Source organism: Dendropsophus ebraccatus, chromosome 6, assembly GCF_027789765.1.
Source record: "Dendropsophus ebraccatus isolate aDenEbr1 chromosome 6, aDenEbr1.pat, whole genome shotgun sequence".
Classification (NCBI taxonomy): Eukaryota; Metazoa; Chordata; class Amphibia; order Anura; family Hylidae; genus Dendropsophus; species Dendropsophus ebraccatus.
The window spans coordinates 2,885,515-2,906,732 of NC_091459.1; the positions used below are offsets into that span (position 1 = coordinate 2,885,515).

General features: G+C 41.0%; 1 protein-coding gene across 3 annotated transcripts in view; it reads left to right on the plus strand.

Annotated features, from left to right (window-relative positions):
• Positions 1–21,218, plus strand: part of LOC138795389 (probable cation-transporting ATPase 13A4) — a 74,061-nt gene that overhangs the window by 12,290 nt on the left and 40,553 nt on the right. For all 3 annotated transcript variants that reach the window (XR_011363596.1, XM_069974388.1, XM_069974391.1), the window contains exons 5-17: positions 48–118; positions 203–283; positions 976–1,045; positions 3,262–3,396; positions 3,502–3,574; positions 6,248–6,379; positions 9,144–9,314; positions 10,000–10,157; positions 12,027–12,215; positions 12,803–12,864; positions 18,505–18,655; positions 19,442–19,516; positions 20,945–21,101. Coding sequence is in view for 2 of the 3 variants with exons in the window: in XM_069974388.1 (XP_069830489.1) it covers positions 48–118; positions 203–283; positions 976–1,045; positions 3,262–3,396; positions 3,502–3,574; positions 6,248–6,379; positions 9,144–9,314; positions 10,000–10,157; positions 12,027–12,215; positions 12,803–12,864; positions 18,505–18,655; positions 19,442–19,516; positions 20,945–21,101 (1,525 nt within the window). In the remaining variant the exon portion in view is untranslated. The remainder of the gene's footprint in view (positions 1–47; positions 119–202; positions 284–975; positions 1,046–3,261; positions 3,397–3,501; positions 3,575–6,247; positions 6,380–9,143; positions 9,315–9,999; positions 10,158–12,026; positions 12,216–12,802; positions 12,865–18,504; positions 18,656–19,441; positions 19,517–20,944; positions 21,102–21,218) is intronic.

Here is a 21,218-nt window from a genome sequence, read left to right on the forward strand (position 1 = left end):
TAAAACATTTAGTGTCTCAGCAGAAAGTATTTTGAACACACTTGCAGGTGCGATACATCAGGGTACAGAAGACGCGCTACGTGTGGAATCCATCGGACGGCGTGTTTCAGAAAATTGGGTGAGCGGTGTGGAGACGTATAACTCGCGGCATCAGTAACTTGTAATACACAATATTTATATTTACTGTAACTTCTATATTAAGGGTTCTGGATGAGAATCTCTCCTGCTCCGATATACATAGAGAGTACGGACTGGGATTAAGCTGCGAGGAGCAAAAAGCCAGGTACTAATCTGACTGATGTACTAAGGAATAATACATATATACAATGTGTGTCCCAGGTACTAATCTGACTGATGTACTAAGGAATAATACATATATACAATGTGTGTCCCAGGTACTAATCTGACTGATGTACTAAGGAATAATACATATATACAATGTGTATCCCAGGTACTAATGTCACTGATGTACTATATTGGTTACACTGGTGCGCGATGCCTGGGGAGAGCCGTGGACTAGTCGCCTGGGCAGTGTCTGAGCTATGACTAGTCACCGCTCTCTGCCTGTCAGCGCCTGTCAGCGCGCTCTGCAGGGGGGATTGGCCGCTGTATAACACCTGTCAGAAGATGTCAGGGTACCTGTCCTAAAACCGTGTCTGGCAGCAGAATAAGTGATATTGTATGGCAGTGGTCACCAACGTCCAGCACTCTCCTGGGTGACGTTAACCCTGTGTGTGCTGCTGCTGCTTCCACCTGACTGTTCGTGGCCGCGCTGGGTAGAGGAGAGCGCTGCTGCGGCTGTCACCACCTTTAACGCTCAGTCCTAGAGAGTCGACTTACACTGTGACTAATGTGTGACGGATACAAAACCAATCTGGTATCTAGTGACATATTATTAGAGTATATTATTATTATTATTATTAGAGTATATAAAGTCTGGATAACGTGATCACTTGTGTTATGTTGTAATTGTAGACAATCGCTGTGCGGGGCAAATACCATTGAAGTAGAAATAACCCCGATCTGGAAGCTGCTATTTAGGGAGGTAAGATGTATGTTCCTGTGTGTAATATATTACTGTACTATATACATATATTACTATACTGTACTATACTATATATTACTATACTGTACTATACTATATATATTACTATACTGTACTATACTATATATATTACTATACTGTACTATACTATATATATTACTATACTGTACTATATACATATATTACTATACTGTACTGTACTATATATATTACTATACTATACTATATATATTACTATACTGTACTATATACATATATTACTATACTGTACTGTACTATATATATTACTATACTATACTATATATATTACTATACTATACTATACTATATATATTACTATACTGTACTATATACATATATTACTATACTGTACTGTACTATATATATTACTATACTATACTATATATATTACTATACTGTACTATACTATATATATTACTATACTGTACTATACTATATATATTACTATACTGTACTATATACATATATTACTATACTGTACTATATATATTACTATACTGTACTATACTGTACTATACTATATATATTACTATACTGTACTTTATATTACTATACTGTACTATATACATATATTACTATACTGTACTATATATATTACTATACTGTACCTTTGTGTTAGATGAAACATTGTAGCTTCTTGGTGTCACATAAATCTTCACTATGGGGAATTGTAGTTGTCAGGAAGAGACTGGGGCTAGAAGGGCGTCTTTTTGGATGGCCGTCATTTCAGAATATGTCTGTGTTATACAAATTGCGGCCATTATGAGCTAAATATGGTTGTCGCTTCAAAATGATGATGATGGTCGTCAAAAAAATCGGTGCCTGTTCAAATAAAAACCAAAGGGGGTGGCTGCAGACGGGCTAAATAATACAAGTCTGGGGCAGGTAGGCAATCAGTACATGTTAAAATAAAAAAAAAAAAAAAAAAAAAACTGCTTGAGTACCCGATTATATTCCTGGGGCAGTTATATCTTCTGTACTTGGGTAATTGATTATATTCCTGGGGCAGTTATATCTTCTGTGTCCGGGTAATTGATTATATTCCTGGGGCAGTTATATCTTCTGTGTCCGGGTAATTGATTATATTCCTGGGGCAGTTATATCTTCTGTGTCCGGGTAATTGATTATATTCCTGGGGCAGTTATATCTGTGCCCGGGTAATTGATTATATTCCTGGGGCAGTTATATCTTCTGTGTCTGGGTAAGGGCCCTTTTACACGGAAAGATTATCTGCCAAAAGATTTGAAGCCAAGACCAGGAATGGATTTGAAAAGAGGAGAAATCTCAGGCTTTCCTTTATTACCTGCTCTCTGTTTATAGTCCATTCCTGGCTTTGGCTTCAAATCTTTGGCAGATAATCTGTCAGATAATCTTTCCGTGTAAAAGGGCCCTTATTGATTATATTCCTGGGGCAGTTATATCTTCTGTGTCTGGGTAATTGATTATATTCCTGGGGCAGTTAGATCTTCTGTGTCTGGGTAATTGATTATATTCCTGGGGCAGTTATATCTTCTGTACTTGGGTAATTGATGATATTCCTGGGGCAGTTATATCTGTGTTTGGGTAATTGATTATATTCCTGGGGCAGTTATATCTTCTGTACTTGGGTAATTGATTATATTCCTGGGGCAGTTATATCTTCTGTACTTGGGTAATTGATTATATTCCTGGGGCAGTTATATCTTCTGTACCTGGGTAATTGATTATATTCCTGGGGCAGTTATATCTTCTGTGTCTGGGTAATTGATTATATTCCTGGGGCAGTTAGATCTTCTGTACTTGGGTAATTGATTATATTCCTGGGGCAGTTATATCTTCTGTACTTGGGTAATTGATGATATTCCTGGGGCAGTTATATCTGTGTTTGGGGGTAATCGATATAAATCTCGGTCCTGAAGCTTTTTTCCCAAGTCCACCTGAACCTCGGTGTCTCCGCTCATCACTCATCGTCATCATTTCTGTCTCCGTCAGGGATCCGCGCTGCTTTATATCTTTACATGGAAAATGTAGGAATAAAAAAAATCTGTCCCCATAAATAATAATGAAAATGAAAATAAATGATTTGCCCCTTGAAGAAGAGCAATGGTGGTCGGAGGGGTTTCTCTTACAGCATGGAGGGAATGAGATGGACCATCAGGACATCCTCCCCAGCCGACCTCTGTCTCTTCTCTCATTTTCTGCTTCTATTTCTGCAGATATTAAACCCGGTTTATTGCTTTGAGGTTTATTCACTAAGCACCTGGCTGGCGACCGGTTATATCGAGTATTCTGTGGCCATATTACTGATGACTATTATATCTATTCTGGCCACACTGTATCTGCTGAGAATGGTGAGAGCTCGGACAGTCATTCCTTATGTAATAACATTTTACCTAAAAATGAGAATTCTAGATCCACCTTGGATTTAATATCTTTTTATTTATTATTATTTTTAGCAATCTGTGAAACTGAATCGCCTGGTGGAATCCCACAACAATGTGATCGTTTCTGTGCTTCAACGCAATGGAGGTAACATATAAATCTATCTATCTTGTTTTGTTTACATATTTATTTATTTTATAATTTTATATATGTAGAAATATTATATATAGAATTTTCTTAACCATTTATGCCACAACTTTCTGGTTCCCTGAGGTTTATTGTTCTAGCAGTGAGTGTTTCACCCCAGTCAGTGATTGGCTGAGCAGGCAGCTGTCCAGCAGTCAGTGTTTCACCTCGGTCAGTGATTGGCTGAGCAGGCAGTTGTCCAGCAGTCAGTGTTTCACCTCAGTAAGTGATTGGCTGAGCAGGCAGTTGTCCAGCAGTCAGTGTTTCACCTCGGTCAGTGATTGGCTGAGCAGGCAGTTGTCCAGTAGTGAGTGTTTTACCTTGTCAGTGATTGGCTGAGCAGGCAGCTGTCCAGCAGTGAGTGTTTTACCTTGTCAGTGATTGGCTGAGCAGGCAGCTGTCCAGCAGTGAGTGTTTTACCTTGTCAGTGATTGGCTGAGCAGGCAGTTGTCTAGCAGTGAGTATTTCATCTCAGTCAGTGATTGGCTGAGCAGGCAGTTGTCCAGCAGTCAGTGTTTCACCTCGGGCAGTGATTGGCTGAGCAGGCAGCTGTCCAGCAATGAGTGTTTCACCTTGTCAGTGATTGGCTGAGCAGGCAGTTGTCCAGCAGTCAGTGTTTTACTTCAGTCAGTGATTGGCTGAGCAGGCAGTTGTCCAGCAGTCAGTGTTTCACCTCGGTCAGTGATTGGCTGAGCAGGCAGCTGTCCAGCAATGAGTGTTTCACCTCGGTCAGTGATTGGCTGAGCAGGCAGCTGTCCAGCAATGAATGTTTCACCTTGTCAGTGATTGGCTAAGCAGGCAATTGTCATGGGATGATGCGTCACCAAGAACTAGGAAGTAGTGGATCCAAGGCTCTGGTAGCATCCGCATGGCTGATGTGAGGGATATATATATATATATATATATATATATATATATATATATACACCCCCCCCCCCCCCGGGGGATATATCATTTTTTTCCTGGACAACCCCTAAAGATGTATGATTTCATAAAAATGATGGTCCTCAATAAACTGCTCCTACTTGTAACATCCAGTATGCTGCAGCTGGTGGTTTATATTATTGTCTTTTGCTTTTTGAGCACTTTCTTCCCACAACAAATTTACCCAAATTGCTGCACCGTCTCACCTATTAAAATGGCACATGTTCACATTGGCACCGCTTGAAGGTATAATTTGTAATGTGTGGTCTGCACTGGAGGGGCGCTGCGCCTATCTGAACATTTTTTTGCACCATTTTTTTTAAGAGGCGCATATGTTACGGGGTACTTGAAAATCCTATACAGATATGTAATTTACTTCTATTTAAAAATCTCCAGTCTTCCAGTACTTATCAGCTGCTGTATGTCCTGCAGGAAGTGGTGTATTCTTTGCTGTCTGAAGAGCAGGAGAGGTTTTCTATGGGGATTTGCTGCTGAGGCGGCACTGACTATCTGCAGTTCAATGGTCATATGGTTATTTATTGTAGAAACAATCACCGATTATAACACTGGTGAGAGACAATAGCAGGGGTGTTCCTGCAGGACATACAGTTGCTGATAAGTACTGGAAGACTGGAGATTTTTTAATAGAAGTAAATCGCAAATCTCTGGCCCTTTATGGCACCAGTTGATTTGAAAGAAAATAAAAATATTGGTGAACTGCCTCTTTAAAGCATAAAGGTTACCGCCTAGTGTTGTTGCACAGCATGGTTCTCATCCCCCCAGGCTATGTGCTCTCATGCTCAACACATTTCCTGTCAACAACATTCATCAGGGGCAGCAGGTGTAGACTGTGTTGCCTGTGTTTGGCTTTGATGCCCTCCGGCTGTTGGAAAACTACAATTCCCATCATCCCATCCCTGATGTATTTGGTGAATCGGCTTTCAGTTGTTACGGTCGATCTCCAGTGTGAATGATATACCGTAATACATGATACCGTAATACATGATGCCGTAATACATGATGCCGTAATACATGATACCGTAATACATGATGCCGTAATACATGATACCGTAATACATGATACCGTAATACATGATAGCGTAATACATGATAGCGTAATACATGATACCGTAATACATGATACCGTAATACATGATACTGTAATACATGATACTGTAATACATGATAACGTAATACATGATACCGTAATACATGATGCCGTAATACATGATAACGTAATACATGATACTGTAATACATGATACCGTAATACATGATACCGTAATACATGATACCGTAATACATGATACTGTAATACATGATACCGTAATACATGATACCGTAATACATGATAACGTAATACATAATAACGTAATACATGATACCGTAATACATGATACCGCAATACATGATACCGTAATACATGATACTGTAATACATGATACCGTAATACATGATAACGTAATACATGATACCGTAATACATGATACCGTAATACATGATACTGTAATACATGATACCGTAATACATGATAACGTAATACATGATACTGTAATACATGATACCGTAATACATGATACCGTAATACATGATACCGTAATACATGATACCGTAATACATAATAACGTAATACATGATACCGTAATACATGATACTGTAATACATGATACCGTAATACATGATAACGTAATAATACCGTTCTTCTTTTCAGTGGTTAAAGAGGTTGAATCCAAATATCTGGTGCCAGGAGACGTGATACTTATATCTGAGAAGAGGCTTTACCTTCCCTGTGACGCCTTACTGATATCGGGGGGATGTGTTATAAATGAGAGCATGCTAACAGGTACAGTGAGATAGAACTATATGTCATAGATATTATACATGCCGGTATGGGTAATGTTACATGGTTCCTGCACTGTCAGTCTTCAATTCCCTAAATATAATAATGAGCACATATACGTCCCTCTCTGGTGTACTCAGCTCAATAGGGAACTGCGGCGCAAATCTTTTTCCTTTAAATCAACTGATTTGCATACATACATATCATTCAGCATCCCTGTATACATACATACATACATATCATTCAGCAGCCCTGTATACATACATACATACATATCATTCTGCAGCCCTGTATACATACATACATACATACATATCATTCAGCATCCCTGTATACATACATACATACATATCATTCAGCAGCCCTGTATACATACATACATACATATCATTCTGCAGCCCTGTATACATACATACATACATACATATCATTCTGCAGCCCTGTATACATACATACATACATATCATTCAGCAGCCCTGTATACATACATACATACATACATATCATTCAGCAGCCCTGTATACATACATACATACATACATATCATTCAGCAGCCCTGTATACATACATACATACATACATATCATTCAGCAGCCCTGTATACATACATACATATCATTCAGCAGCCCTGTATACATACATACATACATACATATCATTCAGCAGCCCTGTATACATACATACATACATATCATTCTGCAGCCCTGTATACATACATACATACATACATACATACATATCATTCAGCAGCCCTGTATACATACATATCATTCTGAACCCCTGTATACATACATACATACATACATACATATCATTCAGCAGCCCTGTATACATACATACATACATATCATTCTGCAGCCCTGTATACATACATACATACATACATACATACATACATATCATTCTGCAGCCCTGTATACATACATACATACATACATACATACATATCATTCAGCAGCCCTGTATACATACATATCATTCTGAACCCCTGTATACATACATACATACATACATACATATCATTCAGCAGCCCTGTATACATACATACATACATATCATTCAGCAGCCCTGTATACATACATACATACATATCATTCAGCAGCCCTGTATACATACATACATACATATCATTCTGCAACCCTGTATACATACATACATACATACATATCATTCAGCAGCCCTGTATACATACATACATACATACATATCATTCTGCAGCCCTGTATACATACATACATACATACATATCATTCAGCAGCCCTGTATATGAGTAAATGACGGTAGGGCCTCAGCCATAGTGACCTTGATGTAATTTTTTACCCGCTCGTTGGTCCCTTTCTCACATAGACGCCCACTTATAGCCTCCATTTTACATGTAGTTTTGTCTCTCTGACATAGACCTTTGCTTCTGGCCTCTCCTCTCACATAGTCCGCCGCTCATGACTCTTCTTTGTCGCAGGGGCAGCCTCGCATAGTTCCCTTTTAGTTGCATTGTTGCTCAGGCACTGCCTATTGTTTGTCACCCACCTGTCTGCATGTCACCTCCTCATAGACTACTGCTTAGGACCCCCCTTCTCACACGTCCCACACCTCATCCAAGCATAGACTGTTAGAGACCCTCACTGATCTTCCTGCATCACCTCCTACCACTTCTCCCTCCTCCTCTTCCTCATGGTGCCCTCTGACCTCAGTGACACCTGTAGTTGTAGCTTCTCTTGTTCTGGTTTTTCTGTGATTCCCCCCCCCCCTCCCCCTCCCCCCGGAGGGCTCGTCTGTCCGCCATCACTTGTGTTATACAGGTGAGGGGCAGGTAGTACAGGATACACTATGTGCAAAAGGTGACGGTCAGCGTACCCCCTGGAGGGTCACTGGTCACACATAGATTGCATAGATTGTTAGGTCTGTTATGTCCGTGTGACTGATGTGAAGAGAATCCTCACAGCTCGGAGCGGCAGCCTGACCATGACTGACACAATTACTTTTTCTTTTTTCAAATTCAAAAAGATTTTATTAGCGTTACCCCATTGAATGGCAATAACAGTATACGAAAGTATATAAAAGCCCAGGAGCTCGGCTAACGTTGTGCGTAAGAGGAAGCCTGGAGAGTAACCGTAGGGTCCAGCCTTACGGAGAAGGTGGGATCCATTAACCGTGCAGTATTCCCCGCCACAACCAATAAGCATCAGATGGTGGGTCATAGACTTTTCTGGCTAAACCGGAAACAAAAACCAAGAAATGACCGGTCGTAACTAGTCACATCCATCTGCAGGTGATGAAAGAACAAAGACAGAGAAGAGAAAAAGGGTTAGGAGAGAAGAAGGGTTAGGAGAGAAGAAGGGTTAGGAGAGAAGAAGGGTTAGGAGAGAAGAAGGGTTAGGAGAGAAGAAGGGTTAGGAGAGAAGAAGGGTTAGGAGAGAAGAAGGGTTAGGAGAGAAGAAGGGTTGGGAGAGAAGAAGGGTTAGGACAGAAGAAGGGTTAGGAGAGAAGAAGGGTTAGGAGAGAAGAAGGGTTAGGAGAGAAGAAGGGTTAGGAGAGAAGAAGGGTTAGGAGAGTTGGGTCCGTTCAGACCTAAATGTAAAAGAAACCTACTGAGACGTCCATGTTGGGATCCTGGGGGCCCGGACGCCTCTGATAAGATTGAATCCACCCATGTATAAGCGGCTAAGTGCAAAGGGGCTGAGAAGAAAGGAGAAGTGGCCATTGTTCTCACATCTTTTGGCCAGAAATGTCTTTTTTTTCTCATGGTTTTGTATGATTTTTCTTCCAGGAGAAAGTGTCCCTGTGACAAAGGTTCCTTTACCCAATGTAGATAACGGAATCCCCTGGAAAGTGCAGAGCGGAGAGAACTATCATACACACGTGCTGTTCTGTGGAACCGAAGTTATCAAGACCAAACCCCCTCCCGATGGTTGTGTCCAAGCTCTGGTCTTACAGATAGGTGAGATGGCGGGGGCACTCCGCCCCCATTAATCGCTCTCATACATCATACTGTACATAGACATCTTAAAGTGAATGTATCAGCAGGTAAATCACTTTAAGATTTTTAAAATCAATAGATCGGCGCCGGTGCGGGGATGCCAGTGGGGCTGCTCTGTTTATGAACCACGGCCCGATTCCCGCACACAGCGCCGGTCTATTCCTGATCACTGGCCCCGGTCTGAAGCACTGGAGGCGGTCCCTCCCCACCTCCCTCCCTCCCTACCTCCCTACCTCCCTCCCTTACTACCTACCTCCCTCCCTACCTCCCTCCCTACCTGACTCCCACCCGCCCGCCCCCAGTGTTACAAAACCCCCTCCCCTCAGTGACGCGGCTCCATTATTTCTAATGGAGCCACATCACAGAAAGGAGATCCGTGCTGGCGCCGATCCATTAAGGCATGGGTCTCCAAACTGCGGCCCTCCAGCTGTTGCGAAAACTCCCATCATGCCTGTACAGCTAAAGCTTTGGATTTGTCTGTCCAGGCATGATGGGAAATGTAGTTTTGCGACAGCTGGAGGGCCGCAGTTTAGGTAGATGCATTAAGGTATAAACCCCAAAGCGATACAACGGACGGTCCATTTGCTTTCAGCCACAAAGATTTTCAGCGACTGAAATACTTTCCTAACATTTGTTTCATGTTCAGGATTCAACACGGCAAAAGGAGATTTGGTCCGTTCTATTCTCTATCCAAAACCCATGAACTTTAAGCTCCACAGAGAACTGATGAAAGTTCTCATGGGGTTAATGGGGCTTTCGGTGCTCGGAGTCATTTATACTGTGGTGATTTCTTCCCTGAGTGGAGTGAGTATGATCCCTTCTATGACATCTAAAGCCGCTAATACCCCATTCTGTAACTGATGAAATAACCAGCTACATATTCCTCCTGCATTGTTGGTCGGTATTGTAGCTTCTTCACCGTTCAGCGTCAATTCATCCATTTAGCCTATTGGGAATCTTACTTAGGTCAAAGGGAAGGGAGACAACTATTTAGTTTTCAATGTATATCAGTGTTTTTACCTGTAGGTACAATAAGATAATTTTTGATGTGTAGGTGTGTAAGGATAGGCCAGCGTACAATGCTTAGAATAAAAATAGAATGGTTTACTTGGAAGAACTTATGCAATACAAGAATACAAGAAAATATGTTGGTAGGAATATAGTTCAGTGCAATACAAAAGCACAATCTTTTGTGTTACTTAGGTACCTGTTAAGAGAAGAGCTTGGTAGTAAAGAGAGTAGAGTGGAGGGGGTGCCTGAGGGCCCTTGCCCAATGTACAAGTGTACTCTGCCTGGAACAGTTGTAGGTGTGTAGAAGAGATATATACAGAGAACACTCATACTCACAGTTGCAGGCTACCTGTCCTAGGTGGGTAGTATGAGACCCAGGCCTTGTTATCTGGGCTAAGCAGACTCCTGAGACTTCCCAGTTGCCGTGCACTGCGCAGTGGAATACATAGACTTTCCGTACCTTTGTTCCACTGGGTTCAGTTCCTATGACTACTGAGGTAACTGCCCTGCATGTTTAGAGAGGTTTCTGGCATGAACAAGGTGATCCCTGTGTGGCTTCTCCCCCCTTAGCACTTAGTTGTGATACTCATAAGGAAGATCTGTGACTTGCTTGCTTGTGTCTCTGTCAGAGGACCTGGCCAAAAACAGGCCTGGCTTAAATTCAGCAGAGACCTGTCTGTCGTGCTCCCTGTCACACTGATACAAACTATTAACTAACTCCTCCCACCAGGAACTAAGTCCTTCCTACAGGGGTCCGTCTAACCCTGCCTGTGATTGGTGGGCAAAAGAAGAGCCCATGGAGCCTCATTGAAGAGTCTCAAAACACAGGACTAGTCAGATATCCCTCCGGGAAGGACCCAGCCAAGGGGTGGCTCCTGTTAGGAAACCACCAAAACCACCATATTAAGTGGCCCTATAAGTCAATGTAATGACAAGGGATAAACCAAGGCCAGGTAACTAGCAGTGTTGTCGTTTGGCTGGTCTCCCTGAGTTCAGTGATCTGTTTCTCTTGTGATTGGTGGGGACTGTGTGTAGAGAGAAAGAGAGCAGAAGCTAGGGTGAAGAAAGGAGGGAAAGCACCTGCACCTGTGAGTGGGTGAAGAACAACATGTGACAAACAGTTAACCCTTAGTCTCCTTCAGCTGTGCACAGTGAACAACAGACACTCTAGTGACACCTAGTGGGAAAAACACTAACTGCCGTGGATACTTCACCCCACTTGTGTAAACCCGAGGGAGTTACCTTACTCAGGTGCAATAAAGGTTTAGGGGCCCATACTGGGTTACTAGACAATGGCTGGAAATAAATGACATGTCAATTATTTCAGCGGCCGTATCAAACCCCAGCCGTTGTCCAATACATTGCGTGAAGAGCGGCCGTTGTTTGCATTGACTTCAATGCTACATATTTCACTATGAAAAAAAGGCTGTTGTTTTAATTGAAAATGTATGTTATGTGAACCTGGCCTAAAAAGGGCAAGAAAATTGTATAAATGATTGTATATTTAACTAGTCCGCAGCTTTTGTAGTCGATATCACGAGTCCTATTTGCAGTTTTCTCTCCAGATATTAGCACAGTAACCTTCACCTTTAATACTGGATAATATAGTAGTTTTCTTAGTTTTTGCCATCTTGGTTCCTTTTTGTTACATACATGTTATAGGCTACAGCAGGAGATCTGGTCATCATGGCTCTCATCATGGGCACAACGGCCGTTCCGGTCTCTCTGCCGCCAGCGTTGACCGTCTGCACCCTCTACTCACAAACCCGTCTGAAGAAGCAGGGGATCTTTTGCTTCAGTCCTCAGCGGATCATTGTGTGCGGACAGCTCAACCTCTTCTGTTTTGACAAGGTGCGCGGTTCATCTTTTTTCTACATCTATTGCTACTAGTATTCTATCGTAATATCGTTATATTGTAATATCGTAATATCGTAAACCCAATGTTATTTCAGTTTTTAACTTAATTTAGATCACAGAAATTATTTGCTTTAATTATAGCCCGTGTGGCCTGAATATTTATATTAAAAAAATAAATAAAATATATATATATAGAGGACCACAAGACCTAATACACCAAATTTAGGAAGATTGAGCTTTTATATGGGGATTTCCCACGTGGGACCCTTAGTACTTGGGCTAGAATCAAGAAGCGTTTTGTAAGCCTGGGTTCACATTGCGTTTTTGCCGTCCGTTTTTAAATGGTCACTTTTTATATACACAGAAATGTGGCCAGCCTCGTGTTTGTGTACACAAAAAAAAAGAAAAAAAAATTGACCCACCTATGACAGAAGTGTGAACACAGCCTTATGGGAGATGGTGAAAAGATGAAACTAATATTCGGCATCAAACTCTTAGCATCTGAATCTCTTGATGAATAATGTGATTTATAAGAAATGGTTAATGAGAAGAATAGGTTGTTGTTGTGTTTTTCTATCCAGACGGGAACATTAACAGAAGACGGCCTCGATTTGTGGGGCATCGTTCCTTCCAAAGGGAACAGGTAGGTTCATCCTAACTACGTCTGGTAAATATTCTGCGGATGATATAAAACGTTTCCTAAATTTACTATAGTATTAAATATCCTATTGTTTACTTATAGAATTAATATTTTATTTCAAGTGTTTTTATTGCGTTTACAGGAAAATAATAATTTACAAAACCTTATTATTAGGGTAAAAGCAAAAGTTACACTGTAAAATAATAGGTGAAATAAGTAAGAATGGCTGATCACTAAGTAGCCACAAAAAGAGCTAAGAAAAGAGCTTCCCCCACGGGCTACCAGGTATAAGCCGGTCAGAAGGGGAGAACACCAACAAGATTGGGGGGTACATAAATGGGGACGAGTGGTTTCAGAACTAGTTGGTTGAGGGTTTTTTCAAATTAAGTAGATTTTCACTTTTCCATAATCTATGTGGGTTCTGTGATAAGAATATGGGCTTCCTGGGGGTCAGGAGGGTCTCTATACCAAGGGACATAGATGGAGACCAATTAAATGGTTAATCTAGAATATTTATTAGGGTCTGTTCACACGTACAGACTCGCTGCATAAAACTTGCACAGAACTCGCATCAAACTTGCACGAAAGTAGCGGCATTTTTTGCGGTGTTGAACTCGCCTGTGAAAATCAAAACTCGCATGTAAAAATCGCACCAAACATGCAGCGAGAATACAAATACATTGACTTGATAGCAATCAGTATTGCTGTGGATTTATGTGCGAGAAACTCGCAACGATAAATACGCAGCCAGTCTGTATGTGTGAACAGACCCTAAAAGGAGTATTCCACTCAAACATAACTTTTGATCTGTTGCTGTCCATGGTAAGACTAACAATTCCTTCCATACTTGTTAATATCTATTTAGTCTCCTTCCCCCAGTTCTTAGCTGCTTCTTTCTACTGAAAACACAAAAATCTGTGTGTGAGCTTTTCTCTCTGTCTCCCCCTCCCTTCTGAGACAGCTGATGTAAACAAGTCCCTGACAGGCTGTATCTGCAACATTGTAGCTTTTTTGTAATGCTGGGAGGGAGAATCACAGTGAGTTCATCAGCAACTGGACCTCAGAATAACCCTCCCAGCATTACAAAGAAGCTACAGTGTTGCAGATACAGCCAGACAGGGACTTAGTGAGTCATTACTTTATTATAAAGGCAAGGGCAGCACAGACATCACTAACGTCTAATTGCTCAGTAAACGAGTGACAATCTAGCAGATCAGTACTTGTTTACAGCTTATGATTGGCCGTGTAGTCGGACCCTTATTGAACTTTGAGGAGTCATTAACATATGATTCAACCAGGGGTTAATATAGTTTCTTGGAAGGGATCTCAGTATATGACAGACCAGGATATTGTGAAGAAAACTCCTATTCTGGACACCATAGGGTGTCACTATAAAATCAAAGGTGAGTGGGGCCGGGTGTTGGCGTTCTGACGACTGATGAACACCTGTGACATGACGAAACCTTTTTCCGTGACAAATTTGCTTTCACAAAATAAATTTTGGTATCTGGAAATTTGGATGATAAATGGGGTTGGTTTTGTCTGAGAATTAGCCGACCTCAGCGATGTAACTTACCTCAATGTTGGGGGAGTCTCTAAAATATTGGGTTAGGGTTTTTTCATTAGATCAGAGATCGGCTGTGACAGTACCGCTAAATGGAATAGAAGAATTCTTGGCTAAGTTATACAAAGTAGAATAGTAAGAGGCCATAGAATCCCATGGGGGGGGGGGGGGGGGGTCCAAGACTAACCTAGCGAGGAGAATACCAGCGCTGCTGTCTTGCCAGTAGCCATTACATGTAGATGTATTTACCTTGTTTAGCGTGAGGGGAGAGGATTTCTGGTGACGGCCGGGGGCAGATGTGGGCCTGGGAGGATGGGAAAGAGCAGGTTTTTCTTGTAGCTGAGTAGTTGTTTTGTTGTGCACTTTACTATTTGCAGCCACTTTAGTTAAATGTCCTGTAATGTTTGCCTGGCGGTCACACCGCGGGATATCCAGACAAACAGCTGAATAAAGGTGATAGAATTCTTTTACAGAATATACCCCGGTCTGGGTTCCTCAGTCTTGGGGGTGTAGGCTGGAAATGAAAATGAAGAATAACCAGATGTCAAGACGATTGATGTGCTGTACAATTAGCATTGTGTCATTCATACAGAACACATAAGTGAATGCTGTGACCTTTCTTCATCCAGTAAAAAATGTTCTATAAATAATAATAATAATAATAATAATAATAATAATAATAATAATAATTTTTTATTTAAATAGCCCCAACAGATTCCGCAGCACTTTACAATTCTGGGGGTACATACATAGACAAAAATCAGACGTTACAGAGATCTACATATAATTAATTATAAAGCAGTAATAAGTGCCCTACTCTGCCCAGATATCCTGTAATTATTGTACATTATAGAATGTTTTAGTAGCGATAGAATTAAAACAAGTTTTAAAACTTCCCAGTAAGATGAAGCTGCGGGATCTGTACAGTAGGTGACAGGGTCCATGTAATCTACTGTAATAGCAAAAAGATGTGATAGATCAGACAAGGAAGAGTAAAAATTACCACAATAATTACCATACAAGTAACCAATCTTCAGGGCCGGACTGGAAATCTGGCAGTTCTGGTAAATGCCAGATGGGCCTGTGCCCTCTGTGGGCCACTCTTTATCTACCAACCAGCGAATCAAGTATTTCTCTTCTATTTTGCACAAATCATGGACAAAAACTGAACAGACTTATAAGCAGCTAGAAGCTTTGATGGGGTCATTAAAGTTCTTGAGCAACAGCTAAAGCTCAGCAGAGCCAATCAGCAACTAGGAGCTTAAGGAAGTATGAGAAGGAGGATGGGGTAATGAAGAGTCTGTGAGGAGGCATTGGTAAAGGTAGAGAGGGTCAGAGAGTCAAGTTGGGGTGCAGAGCAGGAGTCTAAAAAAAAAAGAGGGTCACAGTCAGTAGTCTATATGAGAGAGTGGGAACCATGAGCAGGAATCGGTCTAATTAGTCTAATGTCTACATCCTAAGCCTACATTCTATGCCCACATCCTAAGCCTACATTCTATGCCCACATCCTAAGCCTACATTCTATGCCCACATCCTAAGCCTACATTCTATGTCCATATCCTAAGCCTACATTCTATGCCCACATCCTAAGCCTACATTCTATGCCCACATCCTAAGCCTACATTCTATGTCCACATCCTAAGCCTACATTCTATATCCACATCCTAAGCCTACATTCTATGTCCACATCCTAAGCCTACACTCTATGCCCACATCCTAAGCCTACATTCTATGTCCACATCCTAAGCCTACATTCTATGTCCACATCCTAAGCCTACATTCTATGTCTACATTCTAAGCCTACATTCTATGTCCACATCCTAAGCCTACATTCTATGTCCATATCCTAAGCCTACATTCTATGTCCACATCCTAAGCCTACATTCTATGCCCACATCCTAAGCCTACATTCTATGCCCACATCCTAAGCCTACATTCTATGCCCACATCCTAAGCCTACATTCTATGTCCATATCCTAAGCCTACATTCTATATCCACATCCTAAGCATACATTCTATGTCCATATCCTAAGCCTACATTCTATGCCTACATCCTAAGCCTACATTCTATGCCCACATCCTAAGCCTACATTCTATGTCTACATTCTAAGCCTACATTCTATGTCTACATCCTAAGCCTACATTCTATGTCCACATCCTAAGCCTACATTCTATGTCCACATCCTAAGCCTACATTCTATGTCCACATCCTAAGCCTACATTCTATGCCCACATCCTAAGCCTACATTCTATGCCCACATCCTAAGCCTACATTCTATGTCCACATCCTAAGCCTACACTCTATGCCTACATCCTAAGCCTACATTCTATGTCTACATCCTAAGCCTACATTCTATGTCCACATCCTAAGCCTACATTCTATGTCCACATCCTAAGCCTACATTCTATGCCTACATCCTAAGCCTACATTTTATGTCTATATCCTAAGCCTACATTCTATGCCCACATCCTAAGCCTACATTCTATGCCTACATCCTAAGCCTACATTCTATGTCCACATCCTAAGCCTACATTCTATGTCCACATCCTAAGCCTACATTCTATGTCCACATCCTAAGCCTACATTCTATATCCACAACCTAAGCCTACATTCTATGCCCACATCCTAAGCCTACATTCTATGTCTATATCCTAAGCCTACATTCTATGTCCACATCCTAAGCCTACATTCTATATCCACATCCTAAGCCTACACTCTATGCCTACATCCTAAGCCTACATTCTATGTCTATATCCTAAGCCTACACTCTATGCCTACATCCTAAGCCTACATTCTATGTCTATATCCTAAGCCTACATTCTATGCCCACATCCTAAGCCTACATTCTATGTCTACATCCTAAGCCTACATTCTATGCCTACATCCTAAGCCTACATTCTATGTCCACATCCTAAGCCTACATTCTATATCCACATCCTAAGCCTACATTCTACATACACAACCTAAGCCTACATTCTATGCCCACATCCTAAGCCTAGATTCTATGTCTATATCCTAAGCCTACACTCTATGCCTACATCCTAAGCCTACATTCTATGTCTATATCCTAAGCCTACACTCTATGCCTACATCCTAAGCCTACATTCTATGTCTATATCCTAAGCCTACACTCTATGCCTACATCCTAAGCCTACATTCTATGTCTATATCCTAAGCCTACACTCTATGCCTACATCCTAAGCCTACATTCTATGTCTATATCCTAAGCCTACATTCTATGCCCACATCCTAAGCCTACATTCTATGTCTACATCCTAAGCCTACATTCTATGCCTACATCCTAAGCCTACATTCTATGTCCACATCCTAAGCCTACATTCTATGTCCACATCCTAAGCCTACATTCTATATCCACAACCTAAGCCTACATTCTATGCCCACATCCTAAGCCTACATTCTATGTCTATATCCTAAGCCTACATTCTATGTCCACATCCTAAGCCTACATTCTATATCCACATCCTAAGCCTACACTCTATGCCTACATCCTAAGCCTACATTCTATGTCTATATCCTAAGCCTACACTCTATGCCTACATCCTAAGCCTACATTCTATGTCTATATCCTAAGCCTACATTCTATGCCCACATCCTAAGCCTACATTCTATGTCTACATCCTAAGCCTACATTCTATGCCTACATCCTAAGCCTACATTCTATGTCCACATCCTAAGCCTACATTCTATGCCTACATCCTAAGCCTACATTCTATGCCTACATCCTAAGCCTACATTCTATGCCTACATCCTAAGCCTACATTCTATGCCTACATCCTAAGCCTACATTCTATGCCTACATCCTAAGCCTACATTCTATGCCCACATCCTAAGCCTACATTCTATGTCTACATTTTATGCCAACATTATGTCAGTAAAGCTGCCAAACATGCAAGGATGATAGAAATTATTTATTTAGAAATTTATTTATTTATTTTTGCAAAATAAAAATTTGTCAATAAAAAAAAAAATAGTGAGCTTGAAGGGGTATACTGTCTCATCTCTAATAAACAACCGCTTTTTCCCCTCTCTGGATTCCTCATTCCTCTTCGTCTATTAGCTTTCAGGAGGCCGTGCTCATCCTACCCGGCTGGCCTTTACCCTGGAGTCCTCTGGTTGGAGCGATGGCCAGTTGTCATTCATTGGTTCTAATGGATGGAAAACTACATGGAGAGCCTCTAGAGATGAAGATGTTTGAAGGAACAGGCTGGGTAACACTCACCTCTGATTGAGCCATCGATTTATTTTCACTTACAATCATAATCCAAATGTACCGGACATCTTTCCTATGAGATATAAGCAAACTTATCAAAGTTTACTCCGAACTAGTTTGGTTCAAACTGAAACTTCACCAATATCCCTTTAATACTGTTCACACACCTTCAAATAGGGTCTGTTTCTATTGGACAGCTGTCATTTAATGACAAATAACGTCCGTTATTTTATAACAAGAGACTTTATTATAGGAATAACGGCCATTGTTACAAAATAATAGCTTTTTGTGATTAAATGTCAGCCACCCTACAAAGACGGTCGTCATTTTGACTATGTGTGAACATAGCCCTTAGGTCACCCAGCAGTGTCTCTAAGTACTTTTGAGCTTTCTTATGACAACGCTAATGTCAAAGTTTTACCAAAATGTGCTGGATGGTGATGGGTAAACAATAGGCCCCGGGGGTAACGAACAGCTTGTTTAAACACATATAGTGTCCCAGAACAGGTGGTGGTGGCATCGCCTGTTGGGGTTTATCTGCACACTGAGGCATAGGAAGAAAAATAGCTTTCTACAAGTGATCCAAAAATGATCCCTTCTTGGGATCAGCAACAGGATTGATTTACTAGAAAGTGCAAAAGTGACCGAGAACCCTGTATGCACTGCATTGTCTTATTTATAGTTTCCCTATTTATATTCTTCTTATTTATATTTATCTTATATTTCTCTTATTTATATTTATCTTATATTTCTCTTATTTATATTTATCTTATATTTTCCTCAGGAGCTAAAGGAATATGAGTCATCTGGCAGCTCGAGTTCTTATTCCATCGTAACACCGGGATCCCAAACACTTTATGTAAGTGCCTAACTAGAATGATCCATGTTCCCCTTTAAGTTTGATTCTTGTTGAGACCCTGTAAAGGTTTCTGTCACTTTATAATAGAGTTCCTGCGGCCTCCACCAAATATGAAGATTGTAATATCAGCTTATAGCTTACGCTGCCTTTACTCTAACATTATAATAATATTAGAGATGAGGAGGAGGCCGAGGCCCATGATTTACCATAGGAGGTATAAGTGTAATAGAGCAGGAGTCTCCTATGTGTCGCTCGGCCTCCTCATCGCACCCAATGGTATAATAAAGCTCCTGCCCTTATAATATATACGGAGGCTGACTGGTTCCCGGACTGGTAGTATCTATGATGTTGTATTTATATAGTAAGATATTCCTAATATTGTTCTTTAAATGATTGTTTAACCCCTTAGCCCCCTATTTTATACCTGTACGTCATAGTTTGCAGTGTCAGGCCATGTTCACACTACTTTTAAGAAAAGCTGAAAAGGCGCCTGCTTTTTCTATCTATGAAGACGTCCGTCATTGCCGCAATTTGATTTCAATGCAATGCACTGAGGTCAATGGAAGGACAGACATCCAATGCGCACAGTGTATGAAATAACGGACGTTGTCTGCGCAGGCGTCGGAATAACGATCAAGACGATTATTTTGCAAACAGCGGACGTTATTTTTTAGTTAGTCACACACAGTTTTTCTTTTTTCACCGTTTTTACTATTAAATTCAATAGACTTTTCAATTAAAGCTAAAGGGCAATCAGTCCACCTGGCCGAGAATAATGGACTGACAGCCGTCACTGCACTGACAGGCAGCCAAACAGCGGAATAACGGACGTAATTTTTAGTGGAGAAAAGACTGTGGGAACATGGCCTCATGGTGCAGCATGATTGCATCTATAGGCAGGACAGGGGAAGGAGACTCTTAGAGGGTGTCATTTTTAAAATGGGGTGTATTATGGGGCGTTCTAACATACAGTCCTCTCAATCCACAACACAACACCTTAGAAAATTTGGAAATTTGATGATTTTGGGAATTTTGAAGATTTTGCCAATGTATTGATGTACTTTTAAGTTCTCTCACATCCTAACAAAGTAAAATCTCATTTACCAAATGACGCCGACGTAAAGAAACCATTGTAAGGCCACCTTCACACATCACATGTCTCTATGACGTGACCAAACCTTTTACAAACAACAGTGACACTTTAGGGGGAATTTTCTTTTGCCTTTTTTTCGTTAAACTGTTTCTTGCCTCATAATATTTATACAAAGCAATGGGCAGAAGGGTCTTCCAGAATGTTCCTTCTATCCATAATACTAGAAATATATAATGAGCACAAATCTGGTAAATTCTAGGTATAATACAGCCGCCCTCGGCTGTGCGCGGAATCTCATGTAATGGCGGTAACATGGATTCTTTACATTTTTATAGGTACCAGTCAAAGGATTCTGTATTCTTCACCAATTCCCCTTCTCCTCAAGTCTCCAGCGTATGTCTGTTATCACTAAGACAATGGGGGAAAGGAAATTCTCGGTTTTTATGAAAGGAGCTCCGGAGGTGATAGTGCAGTTTTGCAAGAAAGAGACAGGTATTGTAGATAGATGCAGCGTCTGTAATCTCTGCTCAGTTGTGTTTTTGCCATGGAGGTAGGCCATGTCATTTACAACTTGACCTCAGAATAACCCTCCCAGTATTACAAAGAAGC